The 17587-nt window shown below is 34.3% G+C and overlaps 1 protein-coding gene across 10 annotated transcripts in view; it reads left to right on the top strand.

Annotated features, from left to right (window-relative positions):
- Window positions 1–17587, top strand: part of LOC136031654 (centrosomal protein of 290 kDa-like) — a 182882-nt gene that overhangs the window by 75694 nt on the left and 89601 nt on the right. For all 10 annotated transcript variants that reach the window (XR_010618552.1, XM_065711315.1, XM_065711317.1 and 7 more), the window contains one exon: window positions 16235–16360. Coding sequence is in view for 9 of the 10 variants with exons in the window: in XM_065711315.1 (XP_065567387.1) it covers window positions 16235–16360 (126 nt within the window). In the remaining variant the exon portion in view is untranslated. The remainder of the gene's footprint in view (window positions 1–16234; window positions 16361–17587) is intronic.

Here is a 17587-nt window from a genome sequence, read left to right as displayed (position 1 = left end):
GAAAGCAGGTTGTCCGCGGTTGGGGTGGTAGGATACCATAAAGAAAAATTCAAAATAACTAGGAACTTCCTAGGAAGGTGTAAATATTGAAGTTTTAAACAGATTTTGATGGAAAAGGAGCGTGCGTAACTGTGTTGTCCTCAGGCGGTTTGGTGTTGCGGTGAGCTGTTAGTAGTAGATGTAGTAGTATATTGACTTGAATTTAATTTTGATAATATAATGTGTCCATAGCGATGAAAAAATTTTTCCAGTATTCTCTGTTTTTTTTGGCGTTAGTTGGCAATTAAATGTGTTCAGTGTGCTTGAGAAAATCTTTCAAATGAGGGTTTGTAAAACCCCGTTGAAACTATGTCCCAGTCCATGGTTGAATTAAATACATTTTTTAGGTGTAAAATAACGGTTTTTGTGTAGTTTCGGCCTTCAAACTGTTACTTTCAGAAGCAATACTAGATTGATATGTTGTCATGTTTTAATTTTTTATTTCCTTTTAAAATAAATAAATAAATGGTTGCACGTAGTTTCTGATTCAAAAAGACTGTCATTGAAATGGATACGTGACTTGATAATTGATGTAAAACCATACAGTGATGAATATTAAAATCTGCATCAATTTTTGTTCTTAATTCTTATTCCGATCTTTAATATATATTTTCTCATTTTTTATGGTAAATTATGTCTTGACACATTGCATACGTATGTATAATATCCACATGTATTCGATTTCAAAGTCATTTAAGCTCAGAAAATGGTGAATTGTTTATTAGACACTAGATTATGTTCAACTAGAAGAAGCCAGAAACTTATTATTCGTTTTTATTTTCAGCGGTCAGTTAAAATTACACATAACAAAGAAAGTTTTCCGACCAGTGTTTTTAGTGGCTTCTTAGTGAGTTTTTAGTGAAATTCTGTTCAAGTTAATAACGGCAATATGTGCTTTTTTTGTTAAAATTTGAAGGTTAAGCTTTTCATATTGTCCTAACTTTTAAGGGGCTTGGATCCAGGGCTACAAGGAAAAAGTCCCTTTGAGGGACTTCCAAGTTAAACGTAAATAAAGCTCTGTGCGATACGTGCGTATTCATTTCTTGTGCATCTACTAAAAGCGTATATAAGGCTAATCCTGCCTATGATTCTTCAATCTGTCCATATAATTAAATAATAAAAAAAAACAAGTTTTTTTTTAACGGAATGCAAGGAGCGACATTAAAACATAAAACGAACAGAAATTACTTCGTATGTGAAAGGGGCTGCTTCCTCATCAACGCCCCGCTCTTTATGCTAAAGTTTGACTCTTTCTCTTAACTCTACTTTTTAAAACAATAAAAAACTTTAGCGTAAAGAGCGGGGCGCTGACGAGCCAGCAGGCTCGTCAGCGCCCAATTTCTTATTCAATTTTTTTTTATTCAATTTTTTATTCAATTTCTGAACGTTTTTGAATCAATGCATGTTTTGATCTTGGCTCTCCGGAGATGAATAATTAAAACGAAATTTGCATATTTATTTTTTTTGGCCAATTGACTTTCTCATGGTTTTGATCGAAGGATTTTGAGAAAAAAAAGGAGTGGGGGAGGAGGCATACTAGAACTTTTAATTTTTTACGAATGTTTTTATTAGTAAAAGATATACGTAACTTACAAATTAGCTTACGTAACGAACTTCTGTATTCTCTTGTTTTTATTACTTATATGAAGGGGTTCACCCCTCCTCAGAACCTTGCCCTTTCACTAAAGCTTAAATTTTGTCCCAATTTCTTAAGAATGACCCCTGAATCGTAAAAGCCATAGAATAAATAGTTGAAATTACTTAAAATGCTTTAGCGTCGAAGAACGAGATATTAAGAGGAGGTGAGCCCATCATATGCGTAATAATTTCTGTTCGTTTTAAGTTTTCATGCTTCTCCTAACTTTCAGTTGAAATTTTTTTTTATATTTATTTTTTTTGTTTTTTTAAATAATACTAGAAAACCCTGCACTCCCTTCATGAAACTTTTCTTCCCCCCTGACAAATTCCTCCTAGGAAAGTTCTCCCAACGTATCCCCATTTTCTTAACCCCCCCTCCACCTCCCAACCTAAAAATCCCCCAGAAAATGTCTGTACACTTCCAAATAACCATTACTATATGTAAGCACTGGTCAAAGTTTGTAACTTTTGCCCCTCCCATGGGGACTGTGGAGTAGTAAGTCGTCCCCAAAGACATAGTTGTAAAGCTTTTTGACTACGATGAATAAAATGGCTGTCTCAGAATTTTGATCCGGTGACTTTGGGAAAATAATTAGCGTGGGAGGGGGTCTAGGTGCTCTCCAATTTTTTGGTCACATAAAGAGGACACTAGAACTTTTTATTTCTGTTAGAATGAGCCCTCTCGCAAGATTCTAGGACCACTGGGTCGATACGATCACCCCTGGGCAAAAAAAAACTAAAAAAATAAAAATAAATACGCATCCGTGATCTGCCTTCTGGCAAAAAATACAGAATTCCACATTTTCGTAGATAGGAGCTTGAAACTTCTACAAGAAGGTTCTCTGATATGCTGAATCTGATGGTGTGATTTTCAGGGGTTGTTTCCCCCTATTTTCTAAAATGAGGCAAATTGTCTCAGGCTCGTAACTTTTGATGGGCAAGATTAAACTTGATGAAACTTCTATAATTAAAATCAGCATTAAAATGCGATTCTTTTGATGTAGCTATTGATACCAAATTCCAGTTTTTAGAATTCTGGTTACCATTGAGCCGGGTCGCTCCTTACTACAGTTCGTTACCACGGACTGTTTGATCAGGTTAAACTATAAATGATGGATTCCAGCTCCTTCTGAAAAATGGAAACTTGTGGTCATTAGTATAGGGTCTATGGGCTTATAGGGTTTATGGCTTTTCAGTGGATGAATAATAACCTGTATCTCTGGCTCCGGCCACGTTTGTGGTTATATTGTGAAAAAATATTTACGCTGTAAAAAAAAAATACTTAGGCATAATCTTCGAAGCGTAAGCATAGTTCAAATAAAAGAAGTTGGGAGGGGATAGATAAACCGCATTTTGATTTGTATCAGTCTCGTCTGCGTTCACTATTGCTATTTAAATTCTACAGTGATAGGCTATATTAAATAATATGTCCTTGATGGTAAAGTTTTCAAAGTGAAGTAATTTTAACGTCATATGATCGAATAACTTTATTTTCGACCAAGAGCCAGTGAATGACAAAAGCTTGGAAAATGCTAAGATAAGTTGAGAGAATTTTCGTGCATGGATCTATAGTCCATTTCAGGCCAAACCTAAAATCAATTATATAATCTACGGGCAAATTGAAACATCTTGTCATCCACTAAGGTTTGGTAAAAAAAAAAGGATTGAATATTTTTTCATTTTAAATACTAATATTATTGATGAGTTGATGAGAGATTGTTTGTTATTGGCTGTTGTTTTTTTTTCCTTTTTATGTTCCGTTTGTAGTGAATTATTAGTTAGAAAATGAGTTTTATGTACCCGCCCAGTCGCAAGTGCTTTTTTTTGTATCTTTCTTGGGGTGGGTACTTGTATATTAGTTAAATGTGTTTGATTTATAAATAAAGTGAACTGAACTGAACTATAGATCCTCTTAATTTACCATTTAATACCTCGACCATTTCCAAAAGATCAATGGAGTTTGCAATGTCTATTTTAAAATCAAGAAATTATTTTACTGTTTCTCAGGCTTTAAGGCGAGAATAACCTTGACTTTTGCAGTGTCCTTTTCTACCTATATATCATGATTTCCGCATTTTTGCTATTTTAACAATATTATATTTTCCACGGATGATAACTTATTTCATTAGCGATAGCTTTCTGAGAAAATCATGAAATTCAGAAATTGTGATTTATACTAAATGCATTGATGACCTAACAGGAATAGGAATGCTTGTGTTTGAAAAACGCCCTTCCCCCTCTGAACGTTTTCAAGGCTGTTGTGTCATCTGCGCTTTGTTGAAAATTACCTAAATTTTGAGCTTTATTTTTTAATCTGTCAAAATATCGATGCAAAATAAAATACAAAATCACCATAAAAATCAATATGATTGGAAAGAACTGAAAGAAGTAAATTGAATGTTTAATACACAACGATGTTATGTTTTCGAAATATCAGCAGTTCAAGGCTCGAAACTTTATTTAACGGCATTTTTAGATTTGTTCTATTTTACAGCTGTAGCAGAATTTCGTTTTTAAATTTATATTTGGTTTCCAGTAAAGCACAAATGATGCAATAATCTTTAGAAGGTTTAGAGGAGAGATCAATACTCCTGTTTGTAGTAATTGTCTGTCCGGTTTGAGTTTGGCTTGATTATTCATTTGAGTTTTTACTCCTTTTAGTATTTTTTATTCATCTATATCATTATCTGTCATCTTTATGTTCAATAATAATAACGATTTATTTTTGACCCGCTACAAAAAATCAAAGTGGAGTATCAATAAAAGAAACAAAACAAACACTACACAAAACAGAAAGAACAAGAAACTAAAGCAAACGAGTAAGGCTTCTGTGGGCGGGCAGATACTTATAAGTATATATTTATATATTATAATATTATATTATGTTATATATTATATATTTATATATATTATAATTTCTGTTCATTTTGCGTTTCGTTTATTCATTGATAGTAATTTCTGGTCATTTTCAGTGTGAATTTTCAAAGCAGTGCTGCAACAAGTGCTCCAAATTTTTACTTAAGTATCAAGTATTAAGTACTCATTGTTTTTTTTACTTAAATATCAAGTAATAAGTACTTTCCAAATTCTTACTTAAGTATCAAATATCAAGTACTTGCCAAAATTGTACTTAAGTATTACTTCAAGTACTACTTCAAGTATTTATTCTATACATATATATATATATATTTATATATTATATATATATATATATATATATATATATATATATATATATATATATATATATATATATATATATATATATATATAAGTAGATAATAAAGTAGATAGTCTTTTTACATAAATTATTACTGGAAGACCGAATCCGAGAAGGCACGTCTATTAAACCAAATCGAGCAATTATTTTTCTGGTTTGGTGCCATCTAGGAAGCCGGAGGAGGAATTTGCAATATCTGAAATAATTCGCGCGTAGAGTATGGGGATTTTTCTTACGAAACAGATGAGCCATGTCTGATAAAAACAAAAGCACAGGGGCACAATAAGTGTTATAAATCATGCACAAACCGTTGCGGTAGTAACGGCTTTTGTTTGGGGATATTTTTTCGTAAGTGACATGTAGGTTTTTAACGGCTTGATTCACTAGGGATGAAAAGGTAGTGGAAAGTGCTGGACCGAAACACAGACTAAGCAAACTAACTAAAGAAGAACATGACAGAATTGCAGTCCCAGCAACGAATGGAGCAACCACATAAGGGCTATTAAAACAAATAAACTCGCATTTAGACGCATTAATTTACGGTCCAATCTTAGATAGTTCATTGGTTAATATAGTAAAATCATAAAGCAATCCACGGCGAGTCCGAGCAACAAGAAGAATGTCGTCTGCATATGCAACAGAAGACAAACCAATATTACCGTAAGAACTTTTAAGGAGACGCAGGAACGATGTAAGCACACATTTAAATATACTAGAAGACAATACAGCCGAAGTTGCAACCTATCTATTTCTAGCAGCAGTTTTCACACCATTAAGTGGCAAAAACCATGAGACTAAGTCGAAAATCTTTTGAGAAAAAAGGAATAAAATAAGAGGTAAGAGCTCATATGGCACTTGTGACGAGGTCGGAAGAGCCAAGAGCTCATATGGCATGAGCTCTAGCAAAATTATAAGAATCAATAGATTAATTTAAAAGAAAAATCAGAGGATTAATGCTGGTTGGCATTTAAAATAAGAGCTCTCTGACACAGGGTCCTAGTCATCTGATCCTAGTCATCTTTGGTCTAGCTTTCATTTGGATCCGTTGCTCCATTCGCAAGTTATACTAAATTAAACCAAAAGCTTGACTTTTTTCAGCACTTAAACCCTCTCTCCCTTGTTCTATTTGAGCTAGGGTTTTCATCTCAAAACTTGATGCCTGTCACGGTATTAGGCTACTTTGGTTCAATATTCACTGAGATCCATCAATCTCTCGCAAGCTACACTGAATTAAGTGAAAAATTCAACTTTTAATTAAGCTTGGGTCTCCATCCCAGAACTCAATGCATATCATACTCTTAGACATCTGTATTCAATTTTCATCGAAATTCATCTCCATATGCAAGTTACAGTGAATTAAATGAAAAACTCGAATTTTTTTTAACACTTAAAGCCCCATCGCCCTAATTAAGCTCAATTTTAATCAAAATAGTTCAATTTCAATACAAATCCGCTATACTCGATTGCACAGACGGACGGACAGACAGACAGATCTCAAAAACCTATCTTGATGGATATTTTCCACTATCCAAATAGGTGATGATACCTGCATGATGATATGCCATTGTTTTTCTTGTTTTGGATCCATTTAGCCAACATGGCTACCTAAGACGCTGTAAAATCCCCCTGTCCGTCTGTCTGTCTGTCCGTCCGTCTGTGTAATCACATATAGGGGGAGAAACGTTGGTTGGATTTGGATGAAAATTTTTGATGGTTACATTTAGTGCAAAGGATCATGAGATACATCAAGTTGAAAGATGAAGACCATAGCTCAAATAAAACAGGGGGGAGAGGGCTTTACCTGCTAAAAACAGTTTTTCGTTTAATTCAGAGGAACTTGCGAATGGAGTGATGGATCTGAATGAAAATTGAACCAAAGAGGCCTAAGACCATGACACATCAAGTTTTGAGATAAAGACCCTAGCTTAAATATAACAAGGGGGAGTGGGTTTTAATTCCTGAAAAATTTAAGTTTTCTGTTTAATTTAGTATAACTTGCAAATGGAGTAACGGATCCGAATCTAAACTAGACCAAAGATACCTAAGATCAGGGCTCATATCAAGTTCCGGTATCACAAAACCTATCTCAAATAGGGCGAGAGGGAGAGGGTCTCAAGTCTTAATAAAGTTTAGTTTTCCTTTAATTTAGTAGGGCCTATAACTTATGAATGGAGTGACAAATCTGAAGTCGGATTCGTCTGAATACCTGAATTTGCTTAAACGAATTTGACAAAATACCACTACATTGGATCCTGCTAGAATTACCTAGCAGACCGACTTGACCGAGTGGGCTGATGCGCTGGATTCGGGATCCTTTATCTGAGAGGCCTTTAGCGAAAGGGAGAGGGTCTCAAGTCTTAATAAAGTTGAGTTTTCCTTTAATTTAGTAGGGCCTATAACTTATGAATGGAGTGACAAATCTGAAGTCAGATTCGTCTGAATACCTGAATTTGCTTAAACGAATTTGACAAAATACCACTGCATTGGATCCTGCTAGAATTACCTAGCAGGTCGACCTGGCCGAGTGGGTTGGTGCGCTGGATTCGGGATCCTTTATCTGAGAGGACACGGGTTCGAATCCCAGTATACCCAATTCTTCAGTTTGGGACGGGGGTCAGTGGCGTGACTCTGTAAGCTTAGCCATTGTCGACCCAGCTCTAAATGGGTACCTGGAGAAATCTGGGGAAGGTAAACAGCAAGGGTGTGCGAAAGCACAGGATGGCTGGCCCCCAACCCCCCATTGCACTTCCTGGCTGAAGGGCCAAGAAACGGAGATCAGCACCTCCGGTACGGACTGTAAAGTCTAATGCCGTATCCTTTGCCTTTTTCTTTATTGCAGACAACATTTAGATGGGCAAAGATTCATAGCTTCAGTAGTTTTACCAATAATATGGTCCTGAAGATGATGAAATGGTAGAAATCTGGTTCAGTTGACGAAATGACAAAACTTAAACATTTATGGTAGAAATATAAGCCCAAACGGACTATAGCATGCAACATTTAGCACAAAACAAGGGATTTTAGCTCATTGTCGACCTGTGAACTGCGAAATAATATCAATTTTCTTTGTTATATAACTCTTAAACAAAAATTAAACCAATTGTTAATAATACTATAATTTTTTTTGTCAAAAACAAATACCTTATTTCATATCCAAAAATAGGGCATGGAGGTATATCTGAGTTTACTCTAAATCTAAAGGGTGATGTTTTCTTGTACATTGCCAAAGCACAGACACACAAAAGCTATATCTGAGTTGGCTCTAAATCTAAAGGTGATGTTTTCTTGTACATTGCCGAAGCACACACACATACAAAATTTTCGTGTCAAAGGTAAAGTATTTGAAAAACAAGTACATTAAAAGTATCTGAAGTAATAAGTATTTCGTAATCTTACTTAAGTATCAAGTAATAAGTACACCCTAGAGTTTTTACTTAAGTACAAGTACAAGTAATGGAAAACTTTACTTAAGTAGTACTTCAAGTAAAAGTACTTCAAGTAAGTGACAGCACTGTTTCAAAGGACCTTATTTCTGCTCCTTCTGGGTCTTCATGTGACCCTTAGGCCTACTTTTTCTTGAAAAACTTCTCTTTCGGAAACATTTTTTTTATTAATTATAATTTTTCTTGAAAAACTTCTCTTTCTGAAACAGTTTTTTTATGTTAATTATATGTTCTTTTTGTATTGCCGATTTTTTTTTATTGGTTAATAATATGAATATTTTTTTTTTATATTATGGTCATTTTTATAAGTTGGATGCACTTAGTGTTACTAGTTTTAGTGTAATATCACCCTCAACATTACCTGACAGTCTCAGATTAGTACCCTTAGGCGTTCCTGGGATGTTGTAGTTGCACCCTTCTGACCACCTGGATGCAAATAATGTCTTCTAATTTAATTCAACATCGCTCCCACCTCCATGAAAGTTTCGTCTGAATGCTCTTAGCAGTAATAAAGATATTATGAACGCGCCATTTTGACAACCAGTATGTGCACAGTGACTTTTGATTTAGTTCAGTGCTCTCTTAATACTCCCTGAAACTTTCAACTTAATACCCTTAGCCTTAATATGTTTCAGATCGACCATTTAATAAACTAGATACACGTAATGTCTTTGGATTTAGTTCAAAATCCCCTAAACATTCCCTGATAGTCTAAACTTAATGCCATTAGTCATTTATGAGATATTGTAGATGCGCCCTATTGACAACCTGGACGAATGTCTTTTAATTCCCAATTTGCGTTATTTACGGCCCTTGCCTAATGGTCTTTGGGAATCTTGGCATCTCTGGAGGCAAATTTAATGGACCTTTTGACGATTTGCACAAAATGGCTATCTAAAATTTCGATAAAATGTATTTGGAGAGTACGGGGGAGGTGTGTTTAGCTAAATAGGACTAAGTAGGAGAGGCTCGTTGCCCTCCCATCAGTTTTGATCCTTAAAAAGGGCTTTCAATTTCCAATCGAGTGAGTCCCTCAGAAGTTTCTATGACCATCCTTTCCATATGAAGTTGTTCTGGAAATAATAATAATAAAATACCTCAATGAAGGACCATTGCTCTTTACTACAGGCAACGCTGGAGCATGAAGGGATTTTTTAAGTCTGAGAGAACTTGAAAAAAAAAGAAAAAGTTGAATTATATTGAAGATAAGACACATTATTGAATAAATAGTAAGCTGTGATTTTGGGGAGGACGGAGCTACGATCCCCCCTAGACATCTATGAGCTCAAATCAGTTTCTAATTCAAAAGTGTGTCGATCATTTTATGTCTCGTGACATATTGTGCATTGACATATTGTTTTCTGCCCCTATTCCATTTCAATTTTTTTTATCTTTTAAAAATTAGAATTCAAATAGGTCTAAACGATCATTTAAAGTGATATGTTTTATTTTCTACCTCGAAAGAAAATTTACTGGACCCAAATAAAGAGCCAAGAGAAAGAGAGTAGAAGGATAAATTGGCCGTTCTGCACGTTTGGCTATGATCCGCACGAGAAAGCAGCACTAGTAGTATTTTATATATCTGAACATCTTGTGAGTGTCGCAACAAACATGCACCAGAAGTGATCTGTAATTGAGACTTGTAAATCTTACTTTTTCCTTACAAAAACCCCACATTGATAGTGGAGCATGAACGACCTGCTTACTCTCTTGAAACGGGCGAAACTTTTTGTTTGTCAGTTTAAGGCAGTGATGAATGATTTTCTCTGAAAAATTCATTGACGTGGAACACTGTCTTTCTTTTCCGAATTCTTCTAAAGATGATTGATGACAAAATCTAATCAGACTGTCATGCAATTTTTGATATCACATCTAAAAAGCTGCAGAAGTCTAGGATTGATTTTGTGAATCCGCCTAAATCATGTATTTTTTCTAAATATCTCTGGGCTGAAAATATTGGCGTTAGCATTTGTTTTGGTTGACACTCATCGCATAGTAGTTGAAACTAAAAATAGATTATTTATTAGTGAAACTACAGAGGGCTACCTTTTTGCTAACTTGTATAGTGTTGTGCTGTCAGTGAAACTTCCAGAAATGGATCAATTATTAGAATCATGGTTAAGGGCTGGAACCTCTGCCTTCCCTTCATTCTTGCTTTTATGTCTTGAAATATTCGGCAGGAAGACCTAACATACTTTCTTTTTTTTTTTAATTTTGGCTAAGAGCAAGGCTGAGATTGAAAATTATCAATTCGCAAGATTCACTTGAAAAATTTTAAGATTAAAAAATATTCCGAGATATTAAACAACGGTCATAGAAACGGGTACTTTCCGAGTGTAAAATTTTCTGTACAAATTTTACTTGGCAAGGTGGTTTCCGGGATTCAGGCCGGATCAATATCAATAGCTACATCAAAAGAATCGCATTTTAATGCTGATTTTAAATATATAAATTTCATCAAGTTTAATCCTACCCATCAAAAGTTACGAGCCTGAGAAAATTTGCCTTATTAATGAAAATAGGGGGGAAAACCCCCTAAAAGTCGCAGGATCTTAACGAAAATGACACCATCAGATTCAGCGTATCAGAGAACCCTACTGTAGAAGTTTCAAGCTCCTATCTACAAAAATGTGGAATTTTGTATTTTTTTGCCAGAAGACAAATCACGGGTGCGTGTTTATTTGTTTGTTTTTTTTTTGTTTTTTTTTCTTTTCCCCAGGGGTCATCGTATCGACCAAGTGGTCCCAGAATGTCGCAAGAGGGCTCATTCTAACGGAAATGAAAAGTTCTAGTGCCCTTTTTAAGTGACCAAAAATATTGGAGGGCATCTAGGCCCCCTCCCACGCTCATTTTTTCCCAAAGTCAACGGATCAGAATTTTGAGATTGCCAATTTGTTCAACATAGTCGAAAACCATACTAACTATGTCTTTGGGGGTGACCTACTCCCCCACAATCCCTGGGGGAGGGGCTGCAAGTTACAAACTTTGACCAGTGTTTACATATAGTAATGGTTATTGGGAAGTGTACAGACGTTTTCAGGGGGATTTTATTTTGTTTGGGGGTGGGGCTGAGGAGAGAGGGCTATGTTGGAGGATCTTTCCTTCGAGGAATCTGTCATGGGGGAAGAAAAATTCAATGACAAGGGCGCAGGATTCTCTAGTATTACTATAAGAAAACAATGAAAAATAAACATGAAAACGTTTTTTCAAATGAAAGGAAGAAGTAGCATTGAAACTTAAAACGAACAGAGATTATTACGCATATGAGGGGTTCTAAAAATACTTTAGCATAAAGAGCGAGGTATTTAGTCCTAGTTGCCTTTTTAAGTAACCGAAAAATTGGAGGGCAACTAGGCCTCCTTCTCCACCCCTTATTTCTCAAAATCGTCTGATCAAAACTAAGAGAAAGCCATTTAGCCAAAAAAAGAATTAATATACAAATTTCATTTTAATAATTTATGTGCGGAGAGCCAAAACCAAACATGCATTAATTCAAAAACGTTCAGAAATTAAATAAAAAAAACTAATTTTTTTAGCTGAAAGTAAGGAGCGACATTAAAACTTAAAACGAACAGAAATTACTCCGTATATAAAATGGGTTGTCCCCTCCGCAATCCCTCGCTCTTTACGCTAAAGTTTGACTCTTTGTCACAATTCTACTTTTTAAAACAATTAAAAGCTTTAGCGTAAAGAGCGAGGGATTGCGGAGGGGACAACCCATTTTATATACGGAGTAATTTCTGTTCGTTTTAAGTTTTAATGTCGCTCCTTACTTTCAGCAAAAAAAATTAGTTTTTTTTATTTAATATCTATCAAGATTCATAGTACAAGATAAGGGAAATAAACATGGAGAGGGGAAAAAAAAGAAGAAAAATGCAAATAGTTATATCAACCCTTATTTTATTATTATTTACACTCAATTGAACTGGCCATCTAATATATATATTACGATTAATACTTATATAATAAAAAGAAGAATAAGAAAAAGAATTACCTAATAAGAAGACAGTAATAGTAAGGAAAAAAGACTAATGATGAAAATGCAAGAGAAAAAAGCATTGGTCGACACATCAATTTATAGATCTATGGCGTTCTAAGAAGCATAAATTGCGAAACTTTTAAGGGTTTATTAAGTTTTTTAAAAAAAGTTAGTAATAATAATAATGGGACAAGTTTTCAGACCATATTCAAGTTCGTCGAAGTTTCTCAGATATTTGTCCAAACTGTTATCAAACAGTTCGTGGTAACGAACTGTAGTAAGGAGCGACCCGGCTCAATAGTAACCAAAACTCTAAAAAATGGAACTTTGATACCAATAGTTACATCAAAAGAATCGCATTTTAATGCTGATTTTAAGTATATACGTTTCATCAAGTTTAGTCTTACCCATCAAAAGTTACGAGCCTGAGAAAATTTGCCTTATTTTAGAAAATAGGGGGAAACACCCCCTAAAAGTCATAGAATCTTAACGAAAATTACACCATCAGATTCAGCGCATCAGAGAACCCTATTGTAGAAGTTTCAAGCTCCTATCTACAAAAATGTGGAATTTTCTTTCTGTTTGTTTTAAGCTTTGATGTCGCTCCTTACTTTCAGTTAAAAAAACTTGTTTTTTATTTAATTAGATTTTAGATCTAAAAAGCCGATAAGCAAATTGCTTCTAGCTAGAGTAAATGAATAAAACTCACTAGAATAGTCTGTTCAACAATTTTTCATTACAACAGCCAGCTGTTTTGAAGAGATAGCAATAATGCTAGGCCATCAAATTAGTTGTTCTAGTGAAAATGTCAAAGAAGGCTTTTCCCAATCCACAAATTTGTCTCTGTTTTCTATTAGTGTTTTTGGTACTTATCGGTTATATAGTATACACTATAAAATTTCGACACAAAAAACTGGCCGAGTAACATGTTTATACGTTGATCATTTGGATGGCAAAGATGAGATGGGATAATAACCGGTTAGTTTCATTAGTTTTATCAAAAGTTCGGGCTATATATTGGCACATAGGGGTGGTGGGGTGGTGGTAAAGCATAGCATATATTAAATACAGCAATGGTTAGTATACGCATTTAATATATACTATGCTTTACCCCCCCCCCCCCCATTTGCAAATATATAGCCCAAATTTGTTTCTAAACTATTATATATTCATCATATGTTTTTCATTATATTAGCATTAATCGATCTTCATTTCCCAAGTGTCTATTATATAACCGATAAGTACCGTATTTTCTATTAAAGCTTAATAGCTACAATTTATAAGGCCTACATCGAAAGAAAAAAAAAACCACATATTCTTATTGGACCCTAGGTCCTCTTCCTCATCCTAGGTCCCTGTGAAGACATGTATAATATTTAAACACTGATTAATAGTAGAGAATTGACTATTTTTGAAATTTCGAACTGACTCAGATTTTTTACTTGAAAATTTTATATATATAATGAAAAAAGAAATCATCTTTGCAACAGCACAAACACATAAAAAAAAAAGAGGAAAAGGAAGACTGTTTTCCTACATTAGTGATAATATAGATCAGCACTTGAATGAGGCCGTAACCCTACTCATCCATACAATCACATAGGTCAAACAGCACATAGGTGAAACATATAGTATGTTTAAATATAACATGTAGCATAATATAAATATTATATAAAATGTACATAATATTAGTATCATACTTAGATAATCAAGATAATCATAATTTTAGGAAAAAGGAGGAAAGAGTCTACCTGCGCCGCCAATCGACGACGTTTTATCCTCACCAGTAATTGTATAATTCTTTTTTTAAAGATACATTTTTTGGCTCTAATTCAAATCTTAATTTGTAACTTGTATTGCCCACTTTATTTAATTTAAAGCCATTTTAGCTTAGAATGATAATATCTGGTTGCGTGGGTGCTTTCAGATATTAATAATTGTTCATTTTATCACCCTACGCCATTTGTCTCTAGTGTGTTTTTTCTTTTTTTTTCTTTATTCTCAGTGAAGCTAGAGGGAACGCTGTTGTTGTAGATATTGAGATTCACTGGAGATGCACCGAGGGAAGTGTAGGCAGCAGGAATTGGTTATATACCCTTTACAAGCCACTTGACTCCAGTGAGTCACCCCTGGATTGAAATATTTCAGTTTATTTATTTAGATTTTACTGGAAAATTATAGAAAATGTAGCAGAGGGGTGTCGAGTTTTATAAATCACCTTCGTCAGGTGACGCATGCCAAGCGTGACAAAAGTTTGCCGAACTTAACAGATATGCACCAGACGTGGAGGGAACTCTGTGGCACACTTGACACTCAAAGATGTACTCTAGGCGGAGGAAAGTGGGAAACTCCTCAAATGTAGCTTTGGAGATACAGGCTCCAAAATTTAACTTCCTGATGGTGAAGGTTTCTGGTGAAAGGACAGAAAAAAAAAAAAAAAAAAACGAAACGAGAAAACGAGTTCAATGGATTTGGCTCAGTGTGACTCAGATAACAAATTCAATATTTTTAAAGGATTTCTTTAACCATGGAACATCTTGACCTCTGATCAGTTGACTAGTGAAATCAGGCATACAACGCGATCTGGGTTTATGATTAAACCTGTAGGTGTTGTTATTTGGAACTCAATTCCAGAGAGTGTTAGGTGGTCTGAAACCTTATGTTACTTAAAGTAAGAATAAAAAAAAAACTATTTTTTGAATAAATTGGAAATTACATTGGTTAAAATTTTATCCCCTTTTTTATTTTTTTTATGATGAGAGGTGGCTGTTTAGAGATTGCATAGTTTCGTCTGTTTTTTTTTTTTTTTTTTTTTTTTTTTGCGTATTTCTTTGATTTTGAATGAATAGTTATCATTTATTTGATGTAATTTTGCTGCTGAACAGGGACATTTTAGGTCCCTAAATGGAGCAGCATATTATTGATTGTAAGTGCAATTTTAGTAATTTTTCTTTGATGAAATAAACGCATACCTACCTACCTACCTACACATGTGTATTTAGGATTGACGAATGCTTTGTGTTGGTAACTCTAACGTCAAACTTGTACCATATACGGTTTTGTCATTGGTTTTTGTGGTGACTTGTACACTTCTGGTACAATTTTCATCTTTTCTAATTTCAAAAATTATACCTTAAGTTGATTGGTCTCTCGCAAATTTATGCTTGAAAGCTCGACATACCCCGACTCAACAGATTACTCACACGGAACACATTATTGGCCATATAGTCTTTTGTAATAATGTTTTCATCTACAAGCATGACTACAATGTGGCACAGGCATTAGACTTTAGTTTTTGCTTATCCTGAACAAATTAGAGTCCCAACTATTCTTGGCCTCCGGGATTTTAAAAATGACGAAAATGTAATACCCACAAAGAAAAACCCCAGAATCAACTATTGTGCTAAATTGAAAGTGTAATTATAGCATGCAAAGAGAAAAACAGTCGAAAATATGCCTTCAAATAAAGGGAAGGAGGATTATACAGGGATGCCAGTTGGGAGAAGCAATGGGTATCCCCCGTTAGATTTTTGTCTCTTACGACTAGTTTTCAAAAATGCCACTTTTGGTTATATATTTTGATAATGTCCGTTTTTTGGTATTTTTATTAATAAATTCGAAAAAATCACCCCCTAGATTATGAAAAATACTCCCCCCATTAATTTCCTTGAATTGGTGCCAGTGTGGTCGTTCAAAGGACAGAACTGGATGAGACGTAAAGCCAAGGATGAGAAAACAAAGTCTCAAAAGACAAAAGAAAATTCTAGCTGGAAAGGATACCCTAATATTAGAAGATGTTCGTTTTTATGGTCAACTTCTTTTCTTTTCTTTTAATTTGTGGTTATGAAATAGACTAAATGATAGCAAATTAAATTAATATTGCTTATTCTTTATTAAAATTCCTTTTTTTTGCAGAATAATAATGACTGGCTAGCAGATATGGAAGAGCACGATCATCCTGAACCAAATGTTCCTGCAGTTAATTTTGCACCGTTTCAATGTTTGATTCATGAACAGGCTAAATCCATCGTGGCGTTGCAGGCAAGTTATCTTTTGTGTCTTCCAATCAAACACTTCGTGGTAACGAACTGTAGTAAGGAGCGACCCGGCCCAATAGTAACCGAAACTCTAAAAAAATTGAAACTTGAATAGTTACATCAAAAGGAGCGACATTAAAACTTACAACGAACAGAAATTATTCTGTATATTAAAGGGAATGCCCTCTCCTCAACGCCTCGCTCTTTACTCTAAGGTTTTTTATTGTTTTAAAAAGTAGAGTTGTGACAAAGAGTCAAACTGTAGCGTAAAGAGCGGGGCTTTGAGGAGGGGACAATCCCTTTCATGTTCTGAATAATTTCTGTTCTTTTTAAGTTTTAATGTCGCTCCCTACTTGCAGTTAAAAAAAACTTGTTTATTTTTATTTTATTACATCATAAAGCCAATGGCGGGACCTTTCAGGACATGCAATTTGCATTTAAGCAAGAACTTTTGTAAGAAAAAAAAAAATAAAAAATAAGCGGTCTTTCTGTAGTTCTTGTTAGTGATGGAGCAGGGTTTGATTGTATATCTAAAAAAATGCCTTATTTTTATATAAACACTGACCGCCGCTGTTTAAATGTTGGTTGATACTTGTATGATATATGCCCTCCCTAATATTCATCTAATATGTTTTCTCTGACGTTCAATCCTAATGAAATATACAAAAATAAGATAAAAATATATTGCTTTAGAAATAAATTTTGGCTGTATATTTGCACATTAGGGGGGGAGGGTGTACAGTATAGCGGGTCTACATGCCTATTGTGTTAGGTACAATTATTTTGTATATTATGTAAGAATTGTTTTCTAACTTCACACTGTCCAAATACTTTGCCTCCACCCCCTGAAGTGCAAATATATACCCCAAATCATTTCTTAGATTTAAATATTAATATTTGTGATAATAATAAATTAAGTTTTAAAATGTATAATAAAACGGATGATTTTGATTTTGAAGTGATTAGTTTCCCATTCCCTGAAAGTAATATACACTCAAATATCACATATTCAGCGTTTTTCTCACAGTTACTTCGTTATGCAAGGATTTGTAGTAATTATATTGATTTTAAAAATAGATGTAAAATCTTAAGCCAAAAATTGATATCAAGAGGTTTTTCTGCAAATAAGTTAACTTGGCAATTTAAAAAGTTTAGTTTTATAACGAACTTTTAAATAAATATCAAAAGAATTATCTAGAAATACTTAAAGAAATTTTCAACTAATTTCGGA

The sequence above is a fragment of the Artemia franciscana genome, chromosome 10 (assembly GCF_032884065.1).
Source record: "Artemia franciscana chromosome 10, ASM3288406v1, whole genome shotgun sequence".
NCBI lineage: Eukaryota > Metazoa > Arthropoda > Branchiopoda > Anostraca > Artemiidae > Artemia > Artemia franciscana.
The sequence above is the reverse complement of the archived record's forward strand: the minus strand, read 5'-3'. Positions and strand labels throughout refer to the sequence as shown.